This window comes from Equus caballus, chromosome 20 (assembly GCF_041296265.1).
Source record: "Equus caballus isolate H_3958 breed thoroughbred chromosome 20, TB-T2T, whole genome shotgun sequence".
NCBI classification, from domain to species: Eukaryota; Metazoa; Chordata; class Mammalia; order Perissodactyla; family Equidae; genus Equus; species Equus caballus.
The window spans coordinates 34,001,844-34,021,514 of record NC_091703.1 but is presented as its reverse complement, the minus strand read 5'-3'; the positions used below and the strand labels follow the sequence as shown (position 1 = coordinate 34,021,514).

General features: G+C 40.7%; 1 protein-coding gene and 2 long non-coding RNA genes across 6 annotated transcripts in view; all 3 read left to right on the top strand.

Moving 5' to 3' along the window:
• Positions 1 to 5,015, top strand: part of LOC100049798 (class I histocompatibility antigen, Gogo-OKO alpha chain) — a 32,061-nt gene extending 27,046 nt beyond the window's left edge. For 2 of the 4 annotated variants that reach the window (XM_070245229.1, XM_023624201.2), the window contains one exon: positions 3,842 to 5,015. In XM_070245229.1, the coding sequence (XP_070101330.1) occupies positions 3,842 to 3,903 (62 nt within the window). In that variant the 3' untranslated portion in view covers positions 3,904 to 5,015. Of the gene's footprint in view, positions 1 to 941 lie in introns of all 4 variants that reach the window. The other 2 variants (XM_023624207.2, XM_070245228.1) reach the window with 1 other exon arrangement.
• Positions 5,016 to 5,139: 124 nt separating this feature from the next.
• On the top strand, positions 5,140 to 7,343 carry LOC138919627 (uncharacterized). The gene is made up of 3 exons (XR_011429966.1): positions 5,140 to 5,302; positions 6,103 to 6,212; positions 7,214 to 7,343. It is a non-coding gene; the product is annotated as an uncharacterized lncRNA (long non-coding RNA).
• A 512-nt stretch (positions 7,344 to 7,855) lies between these two features.
• Positions 7,856 to 12,447, top strand: LOC138919626 (uncharacterized). Its single transcript, XR_011429965.1, has 2 exons — positions 7,856 to 8,354; positions 10,320 to 12,447. It is a non-coding gene; the product is annotated as an uncharacterized lncRNA (long non-coding RNA).
• The last annotated feature ends 7,224 nt before the right edge of the window (positions 12,448 to 19,671 follow it).

Below are 19,671 nucleotides of genomic sequence, written 5' to 3'. Positions count from 1 at the left end.
CTTCCCAACCCAGAGGGGGTTCTTGTGATGGGCATCAAGATGTCCTACTTTGCACACCCCTCAAATTCCCATAGTGATTTCCGTAGGACTGTGCTCCATATGGGCGTTCCTTTAATAGACCAGGTTTCCCTTGCCCGTTGCCTAACCATATAGCCTGGCTGTTGCCTACTGTCTATGAGTTTGTAAAAATCAAAGTATAAGGGCTTTTGTCATTGTTCAATTCTTCCGTCACTGCTAGGAACCCTGCACACAGTTAGCTCATTGAGCTGATCTGCTTTTACTTTCCTTGATCAGAGAGGTGATGTTCCAAACAGGATGTTGCCCGCGCACCTTGGAACTGTCATCCATAAACCAAGCAGCTCTTCGTAGGTCAGTTGAGAACTGTTTATAGGATATTGTCCAAGTGACGAAACAATCCAGCAGCTCCTCATGCAGTTCCAAAGTTAACCTGAGGGGAAGACAGGCTCCCTGCTCATGCGTGCATTCTTCCATATACATATGTGAGGGTTTATTTTTGGGCTCTTGATTCTATTCCATTGGTCTATGTGTGTGTTTTTATGCCAGTCCTGTAGTGTTTTGGTTCCTATATCTTTGTAATGTAGTTTGAAATGAGGAAATGTGATGCCTCCAGCTTTATTCTTTTTTTTTCTCAGGATTGCTTTGGCTATTTGGGGTCTTTTGGGGTCCCATCCAATTTTAGGATTGTTTGTTCTATTTCTGTGAATAGAGGTTTTTAATTTTGATAGGGATTGCATTCCATCTGTAGATTGCTTTCGCTAGTATGGACATTTTAAGACTATTAATTCTTCCAACACAGGAACATGAGATATCTTTCCATTTATTTGTGTTGTCTTCAGTTTTTTTCATCAAAATCTTATAGTTTTAATGCATACAGCTTTCACTTCTTATTCTAAATTGTTTTCTTCATTTATTTTTCCTAGAAACTGTTGTTGATTCATAGAAATGCAACTGACTTCTGTAAAGAAAAGTCAATCGCCCTTCTATATAGTGGCCTGAACAAATGGAATTTGAAATTAACAATGCAACAGTATTTACATTAGCATCCTACCAAATGAAATACTTATGTATAAATCTAACAAAATATATATATGTATATGACCTATATGAGAAAAATTACAAAACTCTGATGAAAGAAATCAAGAACTAAATTCATTGAGAGGTATCCCATGTTTATGGATAGGAACATGTCAATATTCCCAGTCTGTCAAGGAATCACTACTTTCCAAATTGATCAACAGATTCAGTGAAATCCCAATCAAAATCCCAGCAAATTATTTTGTCTCAACAAAATGATTCTAAAGATTCTCTTGAGAGGCAAAATACCCTAGTAGCCAACGCAGTAGTAAATGAGAGGAACAAATTTGGAGGACTGACACTACTCAACTTCAAGACTTATTCTAAAGCTACAATAATCAAGACAGTGTGGTATTGGTGAAAGAATAGACAAATAGATCAATGGAACAGAATAGAGAGCCCAGCATAGACCTGCATAAATATAGTCTATTGATCTTTGACAGGTATCAAAAGCAATACAATGGAGCAAAGACAGTCTTTTCAATAAATTGTGCTGGAACAGCTGGACAACATACACACGGAAAAAAATGAATCTAGACACAGATCTTACACCCATCACAAAAATCAACTCTGAATCATAAACCTAAATGTAAAGTACAAAATTATAAAACTCCCAAAAGACAGGAGAAAAGCTAGAGGACTTTGGGTATGGTGATGGCTTATTAGACACAACCCCAAGGGCATGATCCATCAAAGAAGTAATTGATAAGCTGGATTTCACTAAAATTAAAAACTTCTGCTCTATGAAAGACAATGTCAAGAGATTGAGAAGAGAAGCCACAGAATGGGCAACAATATTTGCAAAAGATACTTCTGATGAAGATCTTTTACCCAAAATATAAAGAGAAGTCTCAAAACTCAACAGTAAGAACAGAAACAACCTGATTGAAAAGTGGGTCAATGATCTTAACATGATTCCTTATCAAGGGAGATTTGCAAATGGTAAATAGGCATATGAAAAGATTCTCCACATCGTATGTTATCAGGGAAATACATATTAAAACAACAATGAGGTACCGCTACACACCTGTTAGCATGGCCAAAATACAGAACACTGACCACACCAAGTGATGGGGATGATGTGGAGCAGCAGGAACCTTCATTCACTGCTGGTGGGAATGCACAATGGTGTAGCCACGTTGGAAGACAGTTGACGGTTTCTTACAAAACTGAACATACTCTTACCATACAGTCTAGTAGTCACACTCCTTAGAATCTACCCAAAGGAGAGGAAAATGTACGTCCGCGTAAAAACTTGCACGCAAATGTTTATAGCAGCTTAATTCCTAATTGCCCAAACTTGGAAGCATCCGTGATGTCTTTCAGTAGGTGAAAGGATAAATAAAGTGTGGCGCATCCAGACAATGGAATATTATTCAACACTGAAATAAATTAGCTATTAAGTCTTGAAATGACACGGAGGAGCCTTAAATGCATGTTAGTAAGTGAAAGAAGCCAATCTGAAAAGGCTACATACACGACTCCAACTATATGACATCTTACAAAAGGGAAAGCTGTGAAGACAGTAAAAAGATGAATGGTTGCCAAGGTTAAGCTAGGGTGTAAGGTTGAATAGGTGGGGATTTTTAGGGTAGTGAAAATACTCTGTATTATATCATAATGCTGGATACATGTCATATATTTATCCAAACCCATAGAATGTGCACCACCAAAGTAAACCGTATTGTAAACTATGGCCTTTGGGTGAATATGACATGTCAATGTTGGTTCATCAGTTGTAACACTTGTACCACTCTGGTGAGGGATGTTGATAGTAGAAGAGGCTGTGTGCATGCGGAGGCAGAGGGTATATGGGGAATCTCTGTACCGTGCTTTTAATTTTGCTGTGAACTTAAAACTGCTCTAAAAAACTTAAGTTTTAGTAAAACAAAAACAAAACAAAGCAAACAAACAGTTCATCTAGGTTGTTGCATGCATTGATAGTTCATTCTTTTTGATCACTGAATAGTATTCTAGTGTCTGTTGTACTGTGTTTGTTTATCTTTCCACTCTTGAAGGATATCTTGTTTACAGTTTTTGGTGATTATGAATAAAGCTGCTATACACATTGACCTGCAATTCTGTGGAAATAAGTTTTCCATTCACTTAGGTAAATATGTGGGAGTGGGCTTGCTGGGCTGCATGCTAAGTGTACATTTAAGTTTATAAGAAACTTGTTTGATGTCTCAACATTTGATTTCTCTTAGTGAATGCACCATAAGCACTTTAAAAATATTTGTATTCTGGGGGCCAGTTCAGTGGCATAGTGGTTAGGTTCACACACTGTTAGTGCTTTATTTCTTCTAATCTTGTTTCAAACAAACTGTAGTTTTATTTTTTCTGAAAATATCTTTTCTTTTTTTTCCCTGAAGAACACTTTAACTGATGTAGAGTTCTGAGTTAACAGGTTGTTTTCTTATGGTGCTTAAAAAATGTCATTTCATTGTCTTCTGAACTCCATTGTTTCTGATGGAAAATTAGAGACATATTCACTGGTCAGTCTGATAACTGTTCCCTTGTATGTAATGTGTAATTGTCCTCTGGTTGCTCTCAAGATTTTCTGTTCATCTTTGGTTTTGGTCAGTTTTACTAGGTGTGGTTTTATTTATATATATACTGCTTGGGGTTCAACAAGTTTATTGAATCTATAAATTCATGTCTTTTACCAAATTTTGGAAAGTTTTTGGCTGATCTCTTTATGTATTTTTTTCTATCCTCTTCCCTCTTTCCTCTCCTGGGATTCCAGTTACACATGTGCGTGATTGCTTGGAGACTGTCCACAAGTCTCTGAGAATCTGTCACAGGTGACCTTCAGAAGAACTCTGCAAAGTAGCTTTTCCCTTCTCTAAGGACACTAAGACACATCAAGGTTTGGTGACCTGTCCAGATTTACACAAGCAACTAAGTGACAGAATCAAGAATTAAAAACCAATCCTTCCATCATAACCCAATGATTTAAATTAGATTCCATTAATGCATCCTGATATCAAATGGACATGTAAATAAATATTCGGGGACAGGGAGAGTGGAAAAATCTACTCTTCACTGTGAAATGCTAATTAGTAAATATAAAAGAAGGAATGGAGTTTGAAAAATCATTGTTTTGCAACCATAGTAGTAATAATGGATACACACAGGAATCATCAAGGAAGGCTAAACGAGTGAGTGAATGTTTGTTGAAGAACAGGATAGTTACATATTTTCAAAGTATCTCCCCTCCAGTTCCTTCTCAATTATAATGGAAAACAGTAACCTTATCCTGGAAATACTTGGGAGGCACTGCCTTAACCCAGTGATCAAGTTGACATCACCCACAATGGGCTTCCTGATGTGATGCTCTGAGAAGGATGCAACATCCCTTCTGCAATATTCCTACCAGAAATGCATAACTTGAATCTAATCATGACGAGACATTGGATAAACGCAAGTTGAAGAATTTTCCATGATATAGGGCCTGTCCTCTACGAAAATACCAACATCATTAAAAAGAAATAAAATCTGAGGAACTGTTCCAGGTTAAAGGACACTAAAGATACGTGACAACTGAATGCAGTGCATGTTCCTGGATTAGATCCTGGACTGGAAAACAAGTGCTTATAAATATTACTATGACAATTTGGGACATCTGAAAAGGGACAATAGTATTGAGTCGATGTTAACTTTCCTGATTTTGATTATTGTGCTCTGAGTATGAAAGAAAATGTCCTTGTTCTTAGGAAACATACGCTAAAACCTTTGTGAGTAACAAGGCAGAGATAGCTACAATTTATTTTCATATCATTATATATGCAGCAAAAGTGGCAAAATGTTAGCAGTTGGTGAATCTGGAAAAAGGTATATAGGATCTTCTTGTGCTATACCTGCATGCTTTCTCTAAGTTTGAAATTATTTCAAAATAAAAATTAAAAGAGAACAAGTTATTCTGACTTCAACAATCAACATATCACACTTTATTTAGTATAGTCTTTACTAGTCTAACATGGATGGTTATTTCTCTATGCATATTTTGAACATTTCTTGAAATCACTTGTTTCAATGCCCCAGCATCAGGATATCCTTAATACTGTTCGCTCCTGTTTGAAGACTTCTGTTTGAAGATTTCCTAAATGACATCTTTGAAATACAGAAAACTCTCTAAATCTAGGGATTGTGGGATTTGGTCAAAAGTACCTCAGTTTAACTTCTACCACGAACTTTGGCCATCAAGGTAAGAGGAATGGGAGGGAGGGAGGAACGCCTTTATTTTCTTTCACTTGGAAGAGCTCCCCACTCTTGCTGTTCTTTGCATGTCCCTGGGCCTGGGGGAAGGATGGCTCCCACAGACTATGAGAGACAAATGATAATGTGGAAACATCTTCCTCCATCACCTCCTCAATCCTTCGGCTTTGGCTGTTGAGCACTGGAGTCTGAACAGGAACAGACACCTGTGATCTGCTCACACTGAGCCCTGTCTGGTGCCTGGTTGTAGGATGACCTTATCTCCCGGATGCTCTTCTTTTTGGTCCTTGGGAAAAGTCCCTGGCCAACTTCTCTATTGACACCTGGGAGACTCAGTCATCCGGGAATGATCACTATCTTTGAATCAAGCCCTGACTTTTCAGCGTTTAAACTATGTCAAAGACTTGCTAAATGCCCTCTCAGTTAGGACTTGTTTAAAAAGGGTGTGGTTATAACCCTAAGCACATTGATTTTGAGAACCCTAAAAAGAAGAACACCTCAGGGAAAGAGCCCTCTTTGATTTCTCCCAGAACACCTCATTTCATCTTCTCATCTATTCACTTGGTTGCAAGGTGGCTTCCCTTTTGCTTGACTTCATTGCAAGAAAGGGAAATACTTGCTCAGTAAATAAGTTCTTTGGAAAATCCAGGATCTCAAACACTGCTCTCCAGGAATCACACACATCAGAAAGACACTGGTCTCTACTTCTGCAGTCCTGGAGATTCTGTGTTTTGATTCCTGTGTGTGCATTACAAACACTAGAATACCTGACTTTTCATTCCCTTTCAGTATCGGAAAATGAGCTGAGTTTTCAGACTACTACCCTCCAGCGAGTCAATTTTAGAGACACTGTCCATATCCAGTGTCATCGTTTCCTGAGTCAATAAAGAAGCCAACACGTGAGTTCCTTCAAGAAAAATAAAGAGAATTTCCAGACTCCAAATTTCATGTGGCAGCTGTGAGTTGGGGCTGGTAGGATCTCTCCTCAGCTCTGGTCACACAGCAGAATATGCAACTTTGAGGTCCCTGTGGGAGGTAGTCAGCCACACTGTCTGGGGGACATCCAGGAAAATCCTCAGGGAGGTTTCTGTCTACTCAGCTGCCTCCTTCAGCAGCTCCCCCTGAAGAAACCCCGAAGTCTTAGGAATCAGTTGAGAACAAAGGTATTAATTGTCGCTGATAAAGTGAAAAACCAGCCATCTGCCACCCAGTAGGGAAGCCACTTAAGACAACTTTAGGACAGTTTCCCACTTCTACACTGGACATGTCTGCACATGCAGAAGCTGTAGCACTCGCCCCTGAAACGTTGTTCCAATTTGTGCTTCTACAAGTCTGGCCTGAGAGGGCCTGGCTCCCAAACTCTGCCAAAACTGGCTTTTCTTTTTTTCAGCCAATTTCGTAGAAGAAAAATAATGTCTTGTTTCACTTTTCAATCCTTTGTTGCTACCCAACCTGAACATTTTTCCACATGTACTGGCCATTTAGATCTCCCTTCCTGTCTATTGGGTTTCCATACCTTCAGTGCTACGTCTTAATTAAATCTAGGATGAAGAGGAAAGAATGGAGAAAATTAACAATTATTGAGTGTTGGTTACTTGCCAGTGTAGACTATTGAATTCCCAGGGACTCACTTATCCTTACAACAGGTCTGTTATTTCGCCATTTTATAGATGATGATGCTACAGCTTCTGCATGTGAAGAAAAGCCTAGTGTGGAAGTGGGAAATTGTCTTAAAAAGGGTTAGTGTAAAACAGACAGTATATGGTCATCAATGCCACAAGCCATGGCTTTCTGAGAGACGACTCCACTATTTGAAGTAATCCTCCTGTGAATAAAAACACTGTTTCTCTATGATAATAAGCCTATTATAGGAAATCATCTCCTATTGCTAATTTTTCAGTCAAGGTGGAATAATTGGGGTAATTGGTGCTGGTAGGCCACTCTGTAAGGAATTTCTCAGAAACCCTCATGAGATGTTCTCCAGGAGGCTGCACCAGAGGGAATGAGGCCTTGTATTTCTGCCATCCTGCTGTATCCACTGTGGTGGAGTTTAGTCCAGGTACGATGACAAACTGGAAATGTGGGAATGCAAGCGCAGGACCAAACCTCTCCCCTTGTCCTGATCCCATGCGCTTTTCTATTGCTCTTGCTCTGTCTGTGCTAGGGGACTTTTCCTGAAAGAAACGCAGCACAGGAAACACTGTCCTTGGCTCTGAATCTTTTGTCTGCAGTTCCTGTTATACACGGACATGTCCAGAAAATGGCTCACTAGCCATTCTGTTTTCTTGCCCTGCTCTTCCTCCATCCCACCCACTTGGAAGTCAGGTCTATGGAGAGGGGGCGCCCTCACAAGTACAAAGTAACCAAGGGGAGAATTTTATTTTCATCTGAGCTTGGGATTCCCTTTGCAAGGTTGGGAATAGAAATGTCCATTTATCATTCAGAAGTGAATAATGCTGCTCAGAAAAGAGACAAAAGAATTTAAATAGTGTTGTTTATCTTTGGTTTCTCAGCTCTGAGCTGCTGATTACTTTTGTTGGGTGCCTGAGAGATGCTGAGCATTCAGTACAAAGCAAGACAATTTAAGTTCTCAGAGAATCCTCTTTCTTAATTGTATTGGAAGATAGTTTGTCAGTTTCATCAGTCTCCTCCCTCTCTCTCATTTTTAAAGAAACTAATCACTGGTCTCTCCAAAAAAATTACCAAGAGATGAAAAAATATACAGTCTCGGGTTTACTTCAAAACAACACAGTGTGGGTGATGGTTGGGGTATGGATGAATCCTGATGGGGCGTGATTGATGCTGTGCTGAGTGAAGGTCAGGGTTTACTGCACATTCTCTCTACTTTTGTGTGTGTTGAAAATTTCCTCAGTACAGAGTTTAAAAAACAAGTATGAAGGTAACCCAGATCCGGTGGGGGCATCGCGGATTCTGAAGAATCAAGAGATCCTGGTTACAATTTCAAACCAAACCTCCAATGAAGATAGATATTTTGAAGTGAAAATGCTTCTAAACTCCTCCTCTTCCTCTTCTCAATCCAGGTGAGTCACTGTGTGCTTCCTCTCATCCATTGGTTCCACCTGGGCAAGGACTGGAGCTTACCCTCTGATAGGGCAGGGAGTGAGGATTTAAAAACTATATTATTATCGATGACGGGAAATAGGATTGTCATTGAGAGGGAGGGCCAGGTAGGAGACAGCTGGAGAGTTGCTGTCCCCAGAAATTCCTATTTCACTCTCTGAGAGAAAGTGTAGACAGAGACCAAAGACCCTTGGTCTCAGGGATCTCATAACCACCTGAAAATTGCATGAAAATTGTGTGGGAATGCAGGTGAGGGATTTTAGGTGGGGGCTGGTGTTGGGTAAGGCCATAGCTTTCCTGAGATTGTCAAAGTTGTCTTGATGCACCGAGGGGACAAGAGAGTCTGAATAGAGTCGGCCCATCCCACTGACTCTGAGGGAAACACTGGAGACACAGGTGTGTGTCGAAAGATTCTGAGACACCAGTGGGAGAGGCTCCCTTCAGCTGTCCTTGTCCCCTCAGCTGCTACTTCAGCTGGGGAAACTTCCTGAGGGCTTCCAGGTCATGTTTACAGCCTGAAGTGGGGTGACCCTGAGCTAATGAAGATGAAGCTGCAGTTCCCCTCACCTACACAGGCTCCTTCTTCATAATTACTCACTTTTGTGTCTAATTTTGTATTTATATTTTTGCATTCTTATTACTAAAGAACATCCCCTAGAAGTGTAAACTTTAGCCCCCATAAACCTTGCCTATTTCTACTGTACAGATGTTTCCCACATCTGTACATCTCAGAAGTGGGAGGTAAGTCACCCTTTTTCTGCTGCCGCTAGTCATTTGGTTACCACCCCTGAGGAACTCTTGTTACCAGTTGCTTGTGTGTCTTTCCAGAGATTGATTATGCATTTAAACTCTTACACTGTTCTTAACACAATAAAAAGATTTTTCCCATTTCCGTATCTAGTTGCATGATTTGCTGAGAAATTTCATGAAATGTCCAAGGGCACCATTTATTGTCCTTCCAAAAGAACAGTTGTTCAAGTGAGACTCAAGCCAAGGACTTGGTATGGCGGAGACACAGCCCACAGTCCTTCATGTTAACAATGGAGCTGTCCAAGACTTGTCATAATTCCTATAGGATACTTAAATAATTTCTACCCTGATGTTTTGTTTTGATCTTATATTTGCATTGGTTCTGAACAGACAGCCACTACCTGGGTCCAATTCTCTGCTCCACACCCCAATGCCAGTTAACTTTCTCCAACTGTCCCCTCCGTGTCTACTATAGACAGTAGAGAATTATTTCAAAAAGACAAGGTGCCTTGATTGAGTCAATGCCCAGTGGACTTTAGAAACTGTGAGATTCTCCTTCATGAAGGCCCAAATGGAAATACTGCATGTACGGAAATATGATGATGATAATGATGTCTGAGTGTTTATTTTCCTATGTGGCAAGGGAACTCAGGTGGCTTACATTCCAGTGCACAATTTAAGTGGGACAATTAAAAATAAACAATAAAAAATCAGCATCTTAAAGCAAAGATCCAGATATCCCATTTGTGAGGGATACAGTCAAGCATTATGTATGTTCAGTACTAGTTGTACCCTCAGCTTTTGGCACCTCAGGCAGTAAGGGAAACAAATGGAGAATGTACTAAACCACCTGGAGAGAAAAACAAATTTTTATGATGTATTTAGGAAAGAATTTAACATGTAGATTTGTGTGTAAATGTCATTGCTTACAAAAATGAGAATTATTTATAACTGTACTCTTGAAAAAATACAAAATTGGTTTTTAAATGACTACTTATTTTATTTTTCAACTTTTGTATGCTCTTAAGTTTGGAATGTGTTTCTTCACAAGATCAAACATATAATTGGATTTGATCTTATAGAGTCTGACAATTTTGTATTTTAATGAGAGTCTATAGGCAAAGGTATCAGACGAGGGTGCATTTTATTTCCCTAGCTGTTTAATCTGTACACAGAACACATCATGTGAAAAACTGGGCTGGACTCAGATGAAGGGGGAGTGAAAATTGGTGGGAGAAATATCAACAATCTCAGTTATGCAGATGACACCTTCGTACTGGAAGAAAGCAGCAATGACATGAAACGACTTTTGATGAAAGTGAAAAAAGAAAGTGCCAAAGCAGGACTGCATTTGAACATCAAGAAGACAAAAATCATGACTACAGAAGAACTACACAACTTTCATGTAGACAATGAAGACATTGAAATTATGAAATATTTTGTTTACCTTGGTGCAGTCACCAATTTAAGTGCAGACTGCAGCCAAGAAATCAAGAGAAGACTGAGACTTGGAAGGGCATCAACAAAAGAATTAGGAAAGATCAAGTGGAAGGAAGTGTCATTAGGGACCAAAGCCAAGATAGTCCACAGCCTTGTACTATGTACGGATGCTAAAGCTGGACAGTGAAGGAGGTTGACAGGAAAAGAATTGATTCTCTTGAAATGTAGTGTTGGAGAAGAGCTCCACGGAGGCCATGGACTGCCAGAAAGATGAGCAAATGGTTCCTAGAGCAAATTAAGCCTGAACTATCACTTGAGGCAAAAATGACCAAACTGAGGTTGTCCTACTTTGGAGACATCATGAAAAAGCAGAAATCTTTGGAGAACACAATAATGTTGAGAAAAGTAGAAGGTAGCAGGAAAAGAGGAAGATCAAATGTGAAATGGATTGACTCCATAAAGGATGGCATAGGCATGAGTCTAGAGAAGCTGAAAAGAGTTGTTGAGGACACGACATTGTGGACATCACACATTAATAGGGTCACCAGGAGTCAGAGCTGACTTGTTGAAACAAAACAACAAAATGAGAGTCTTTACTCCATATATATTTCCTAATGTAGTAAGAGTGAAGTCTACCATATTTCTATTTGTCTCGTCTCTTCTTTGTTCCTCGATTCTTATTTCTTACTTTCTTTGGGATTAATCAAGTATTTAAACTTTCAGAAAACTTAATCTCCTCTAATAGCTTGAAAGTTATACTTCTTATATCATTCTTCACCCATAGCCATCAAATACATTTTCTTTCCACCAAAATAAGCCAGATCCTGCTCTTGGTGCTTATAAATCAAATAACTCAACTTATTTATTCATTTGTACACAGTTATTCTGAGGGTTGTAAACTGAGGCTTAGAGAGAGGCCCTCTGACAATCTTGTCAAAAAAACTAAGAAACATAAGTGAGTACTGGAAAGATATGCTTGTTTAATTTAAAACGGGAACAGTTTTTAGGGAGTACAATGGGACTATTAGGAAGGCAAAGAAATGTTAAAATAAAAGATAATGTAAAAACATAAGTGTAACTACATGAAATGGAAGGTAAATAAACAAGGGAAACTTGAAATATGTAAAACAAAATGTGGAATAAGAAAAGCAGGTTAGCTCAGTGGCATGACTTTCTAGGAGAATTCAAGGGAATTCTCTTTGACTAATTTCCATAGGCAGTGAACTCTCTCCTGTGCTAGCAGGACTTAGTGAAATGTTCCTAATTATTACTATGATCCTCATCTCTAGCTATGCTTTGAAAAACATCGCAGTAAGTGAACTCTGAAAAGACTGTAAGGGCCATCCATTCCAAAGGTGAATCCCATTTATAATATCCTTTTTAAGTTTCTCCTTGTGCTTGAACATCCTGATTGATGGAGACCTCACCACCACCTAAAACTCTCATTCTGACTTTGGAGATTTTCCATAGGGCACTCTTTGTCATGCTGATCTATTTCCATTACCTTCCACCTAATTTTAACTCATGGGGGATAAAGAACAGATCTAATATCATCTTATCCATCTGTGCTCATACTAGAAAACTGACAGAATGCCTTCTCTTTCCCAAAATATGTCTTTATATTGTGGTTTTGAGTCCTTGTTAGCATCCTAATTGCTCTCATCTTACTATACTCCAGATTTTTAAATAGGTAAAACTAATCTATATTGCCTGACATCAGATAAGTGATTACCTGTGGGGAAAAGGAAGAGATCAATGACTGAGGGGGGTGTTCTCTGGTGCTGGTGATACTCTTTCTTGACCTGTGTGGCTGTACCAGGGATATGTTAATTTGGTGAAAATTCATTAAACTATTCATTGATGGTCTGTGTGTTTTATAGTTGAATTGGAAGAAAAAAACAACAACCCAAAACTCTGATTGGGGCCGGCCCCGTGGCATAGTGGCTAATTGTGTGGGAATGCAGGTGAGTGATTTTAGCTGAGGGCAGGTGTGGGGCAAGGCTGTAGCTTTCTTGAGATTGTCAAAGTTGTCTTGATCCACCGAGGGGATAAGAGAGTCTGAATAGAGTTGGCCCATCCCACTGACTCTGAGGGGAAACACTGGAGACACAGGTGTCAAAGGATTCTGAGACATCAGTAGGGGGATGTCCCTTCAGCTGTCCTTGTCCCCTCAGCTCCTGCTTCAGCTGGAGAAACTTCCTGAGGGCTTCCAGGTCATGTTTGCAGCCTGAGGTGGAGTGACCCTGAGCTAATGAAGATAAGTTCCAGTTCCCCTCACCTGCGCAAGACCCTTCTTTATAATTACTCACTTTTGTGTCTAATTTTGTATTTATACTTTGCATTCTGTTTACTAAAGGACACCTCCAAATGGTATAAACTTTAGCCCCCGTAAACTTTGCCTGTTTATACTGTAGAGATGTGTCCCACATCTGTAAATCTCGCAAGTGGAAGGTAAGTCACACTCTTTCCACTGCACCTAGCCATTCAGTTACCACCCCCGAGGAATTTTTGCTACCAGTTGCTTGTGTATCTTTCCAGAGATTGATTATGCATTTAAACTCTTACACTGTTCTTTACACAATAAAAGATTTTTCCCAGGCTAGCCTTGGTGAGGCCAAGTGGCTAAATTCACTGCACTCCACTTTGGTGGCCCGAGTTTTGTTCCTGGGTGCAGACCTACACCACTCATCTGTGAGTGGCCATGCTGTGGCAGGAGCTCACATACAAAAAGAGAAAGATTGGCAGTGGATGTTAGCTCAGGGTGAATCTTCCTCAGGAAAAAAAAAATTACTCATCTCCATATCTGGTTTCATGATTTGCTGAGGAATTTCATGAAGTGTCCCTGGTCACCACTTACTGTCCTTCGGAAGGAAGAGTTGTTCAAGTAACATTCAATCAAGGACTTAGTATGGTGAAGACACACCCCACAGTCCTTCAAGTTAAGAGTAGAGCTGTCCAGGACTTCATCGTAATTCCTATAGGATACTTAGATAAGTTCTGCCCTGATGTTTTGTTCTGATTTTATATTCACATTGATTTTGAACAGACAGGTACTCCCTGAGTCCCATGCCCTGCTCCCCACCCCAACTCTCCCCTCTAGGTCTACTACAGACAATAGAAAATTGGGTGGAAGTGAGACACGATGCCTCAATCCAGAGTCAATGCCCAGTGGACTTTGGAAACTTTGAGATTCTCCTTCATGAAGAACAAAAGGGAAATACTGAATATTCGTAAATATGATGATGTTGATGATGACGATGTGTGTTTATTTTCTTAGTTGGCAAAAGGAACTCAGGTGGCTTATATTATAATGCATAATTTAAGTGAGGCAGTTAAAAATAAACACAACAAAAGTCAACGTACTATAGCAGAGATCTAGATACCGTATTTATGTGGGATATAGTCAAGCCTTATGTCCAGTAGTGATTGGCTCCTCAGCTTTCAGCACCTCAGGCCATATGAGAAACAAGTGGGGAATGTGCTAAACCACCTGGAGAGAAAAACAAATTCTTATGATGTATTTAAGGAAGAACTTATCATGTAGAATTGTGTGTAAAAGTCCTTGCTTACAAAAATGAAAATTCTTGATAGCTGTAATCTTGAAAAAATACAAAATTGGCTTTTAAATGTCTACTTGAAATACCTCCTAGAGGAAGATTGAGATCAAATAATTAACAATTTAAAGAAGCCCTTTTCCTGCAGATCTAAGAAAATGTGGCCTAGGAAAATCCCTTTCCGATAGTCTAAACAAATACACAGGAAAGGGAGTGTCCAGAGGGGAGAGAGCCTGGAGGAATGGGCAGTTTCATGGAGAGCATCTCTCCCACTGACCAGGAATCCTAACCAAGAAAACTGCGGAGCTGCCAATCACTTGTGAAAACCCTATATGTTCATCTATATTCTTACTCAGAATAAATTTTCACTACATTTGGGGGGAAGAGAGCAAAATAAGGGAGCCTGAATGTAGGGCTGAGTTTTCATCAAATATCCTTGACTGGGTTAAGGTTCAAACACAGATTTAGAGCCCAGACTCCAAGTGTCAGAGGCACATGGCCCTGTACAGAATATTTCCCAATTAATTGCTTTACCTGGAAATTAATCTGAGCACCCCCACCTCAGGACCTTTGCACTTGCTACTCTTACCTGGGCTGCTTCCGCCTCACTTCTTGCATGGCTTTTTCCTCAGTGATGCCTGCTCTGTTTAGACTTCCAACCCCCAGCACCTACTACCCTCCACACACATTCCCTACCTCTACTTTCTCCATAGCACAAATCATAACCTGATGTACCACATAATTTATTTATTTAACTTAGTATCAGTCTCCTAAAAGTATAATGAAAATTTCACAACGCATGTATTTTTGTCATTTCTTGTTTGTCACTGCTTCTACTCAGCACTCACACTATTTCTTGGCAAATTGTAGTTTTAATAAACATATGTTGAATGAATGAATCTGAATACATTTTTATTTTCATTAAAGTCATTTTCTACAGGGCCCATCCAGATAAATAGCTATAGAGTGTATCTTCAAATTTGCTAAACAAGTTAGTCTCTTTCAGTGTAAGAGAGGTCTTTGGTTTGTTTTTGTTGAGTTCAATTATTGGTCATTGTTGCTGTTGATGATGCTGCTACAAAACTGTTTACAGACTCCCTTGAACCTGCTTCAGTTCGTACTTCATTAGCCCTAGACACACTCCTAAGAGTCCTTTGTATCTACCATCTCCCAATACCATCCATTTTCTGTGTCTTCGCCCCTCAGTGGTCAGACTTGATCTTCATGGTTAAGGTCAGAGACACTGAAGTGCTGAACTCCTGTGTGGTGGTGCATGGCTGCCCTCGGTGTCTCCTCATCCCCATGCTCTGTGGGAGGGGCAGAGTGGAGCACCTAGAACACAGAAAGGACCTCTCTCTTGCTAATATTGATCATCTCACAGCAGAAACTGCCTACACTCCACAAATGGGGGTGGGGCATAACAGATGTGGTAAGAGGGGGACAAGGTGCTTGTCATCGTTTGGGAGCTCATTCAGCCCTGCCTTGTCAGAGGACATTTGGACTGGAGGAAGGTGTGAACAGAGAGTTATTGAATCACCTTAGAAATGAAAAAATCTAAATGAGAGCAAGAGGGAGAAACTCCATGTAGAACCAATCAGTAGACAATATTGAGAAGAGGGCAAATAATAGCTCTAGAAAATATCCTTCAATTGTTGATAAGTGGATTCCTGACTGGGGAAGTAGAATAATGTAATTCTATTCATTTAAAGATTGGGAAGTGGAATGCAAATCAGTTTCCCCACAGGTGATGTGTGGACAGGCCCAAGTGCCATCTGCAGCCCAGGGCAGAGCAGCAATTGTCACAGGAGAGTGGGTAGCAGCCCTGACATGCTTGTGTTGAAGATTGTTATGCCAGAGCAGGGCAGTGTTGTCTTACAGTGTAGTTTTCTTCTGTTGTTGTTATATTGTTATTCTATTTCATTTTTATTAGACAATGGTTTCAAATTTTCAGAAGTTTAAAACTACCCAAATCATACTGTGAAAATATTTTCAAAACTGTCTCCCCTTCTCACAGTTCCTACTGCTCTCCCCTTAGAGACCATTATCACTAAGTCCTTGGTTGTCTTTCCAGGCATGAAGGTGCATAGGGGTGTGTACACACCTATGTACGTAAATTCTTGTTCCCCTTTTAAGGAAAATATAGCATAGTATACACAGTTCTGCAACTTGATTATTTTTGTTAATAATTTTGTTTGGAGATCTTGTCAACACGTGAAGAATTTCCCCTTTTCCTTTTTTTATAGCTTTATGGTGTTCTACTATGTGGATGGATTTAACTGATCCCCTATTTATTGACACGAGTAGTTTTATCTTTTGCTATTAGAATAGTGCTGCAATGCATAATCTTCTTCTATATGATTTCTAGGCATGATGATCTACCTGTAGGATAAATAATCAGAAGTGGGATTGTAACATGGATCAATATTTTACCTCCACGGGAGTTATAAGGAAGTGTGGTTGATCATTATACATTTGGGCAAATTTAGAGAAGTGTCGGTTCCACATCACTGAGAATCAGACTTCTCAGTTCCTCACCTGAAACCTAGACAGAGCAGCCACTCCTAATTCACAGTCAGGGAGGGCGGTTCCTAGTTGCAGGTGGAGACTTGAGATGAGCAGAACTACTGTATCGCTAAAGGAATAATAGGCTCGGCTCAGGTTTTGAGCAAAAGACAGCCCAGCTGTATTTCCCTCTCCAGGGAAACTAATGAGTCAGCCTAGAGACTGAAGGAGAGACAGTGGAGGACTCTGGCAATGGGAGGATAAGGTCCCTGATGGCAGGGGTGTGTTCACACCTGTAGCAGCAGAGCCTGATGCACTGAGAGATTCAGACATTTCTGTTACGTCTTGCCGTTGGGTGGTTTCACTGCTTCTTTTCCTCCCTGCAAAGTTCCCTTCCCATGACAGTTTTCAGCTGGGCAATCTTAAAATTCAACTGATAGGAAGGAAATTACGTCTAATGTGGAAGAGACCACATAAAAATGTAGGTACTTTGGGGAGGTGGGGAGTGGTGTTCAATCGTTTCTCTTCTCCCCGTCTCCCCCCATGGGGTGTATTAGAGATCAACTTCCTCCACCCCACCAAGGTTACACCCCCCCACTCAGCCCTCCTCCCGTTCCCCACCCTCTTCTTCCCCTACTTCCCCAGCCAATGGAGATCATGGATGATGAGACGAAGCTGAGGCTGCATGGGTTGCAGCAGTGCTACATGAAACTGAAGGACAATGAGAAGAACCGGAAGCTCTTTGACCTTCTGGATGTCCTTGAGTTCCACCCGGTTAGTTGTTCAAGGCCCAGTAGGAGCATGAACATATCTCCAACTGTAGGAGAAACCTGTATTAAGTACCCTTGTGTTGAGAAAACCATGTATGTGATTTGAGAGAGAATGGTGGAGAAATTCTCTTAAATGTAATTCTTTTAAATGACAATATAAAGGTCTTTTTCGGGGCTGAGCATGAACAAGGTGGAAACTACGTTTCTGTTCCACGGCTGGCACCAACAGGTACTCAGTAAATAAGAACCTCAATAAATAAACCTCAAAAAATGAAAACTCTTGAGGGGTTTAATAAGTTCGTAAAAGTCCCCAAATATCTTGGGGCTGTTAGGTCCTTAAATTTGTTTGTTTGCTTTTACTTGTGTTACTGACTGAGGAAAAGCCTTCCATCACTGTACCTGTTGTGTGGTTAATCATCACTAAAAACTACTTTCTGGAATAGGGTAGGTTGCTTATGTTTGGTATTTTGACGAGCAGGTATATTGGTCATGGTCTTTCTAGACTTTAGTTCTAATTTTCACCACTTCTTCAAGAGGTGTCCTCATCCTTGTCTCCTAACATATCTGGTAATTTTGGTTACTGTTCTCTACATCTTCTCTGTAACATGTCTGCTCAGGAAGACTCAGAGCCGAGAGAGAGAAGCTAAGTTATATTTAGAGCAGAAGAGGAAATATGTGATGGAGACTAAGGGGAATTCCTTTAGAAGAGTGTAATCACTGAAAACTCTCTCGCCCATCATTTCTCTCATACACCCATGAACATACATCCCCATTCTTACACACAGAAACACACAAACACACACACACACACACACACACATGCACACGTGGTGATCTTGTGAAGTCTGTGCAGCATTGCATTGCCCTGGCCCAGTGCCTGGTGGAGCAGAACTTCCCAGCCATTGCCATCCACCGAGGGATGCCCCACGAAGAGAGGTGAGTCGGAGATGGGGAAGATGTTTTGTGTCCTTGGGAGGAAAAGAGGCCCTGGAGAGAAGGGACTTTCAACATTTTTCTAATTTCCTTTCTCGTGAAGACTTTCTTGGTATCAGCAGTTTAAAGATTTTCAATGACGAATTCTTGTGGCTACCAACCTATTCAGCCGAGGCAAGGACATGGAGCAGGTGAACATTGCCTTTGACTGTGACAGCCTGAGGATTCTGACACCCACCTGCATCGGGTAAGCCTCACACCAAGAAGAACACCCCATTGTCCTCCCCCAACCATCTATTTTCTGCAACCTTGCAACCTTCCATCTTCATCCCTCCTTTTGGGTGTCTTCTCTTTTTGGGGGTCTTCCAGTTCTATCCTCTGTGTCCTTCCAGGTGGCCACAGCAGGCCAGTTTGGCCCCTAAGGCTTGGCCATCACATTTGTGTCAGATGAGAATGATGACAAGATCCTCAGTGATGTGTAGGATCGCTTTGATGTGTAGGATCGCTTTGAGGTCGATATTAGTGAGCTGCCTGATGAGATAAACATCTCCTACAGTGAGTATTGAAACTGGCCTCCCCAACTTTTTAGATTCCCCTTGTTCTTTTGTGTGTTTGTTATAAATCCTATTACTTAGCAAAGCCTCTCCTGCATATTGGACACTTGACAGGTTCATGGCCCCCTGGTCTTGATGCCCTGTTGGGATGTTAGTTGACCTCTATATTGGGTGTCTTTCTTTTCTTGTCACATTTCTTTTTCCCACCCTCAAGTCTATCCTCTGCACCCACACACCACATAAACAACTGCATGTATGGGTGCGTGTGTCTCTGCCAACATCACTTCTTCTTCTCTGTGGCTTATCCTAATCATGCCGTGTTTTCTCTTGAGTTGAACAGACATGGTAGAGGAGTTACCTACCCATTCTGGAATGTGACAGCTGTCCCTCTTCAAGAGATGACACCATGGGTAGGAGCAAAGGAGACACTAATGCCACCTACCCCTGACAATCACCAATCCCCACCTCATGACTTCCCTCTTTTGCATCACCACCACTCCTAAACCTCCATTTCCTGATTTGTCAGAACTTTTTTTCAACAAAACTAAAAAACACATGCGTCTGTGATGTCTGTAAATGCTCCATCTCTTTATTGGATTTGGGGTGAGGTTGTTTTAGGGCATGATCCAGGGTATATTCCTGTAAGGACTGTGTGCCCTGCTGTGGGGCAGAGGTCAGTGGGAGGGGTCAAAGTGGGGGATGTGACTAAAAAGACTGCAGAGACCATGGCTCCCTACTACTTTCCAATTTCTGGCCCTTTGTAGAGGTGTCTTC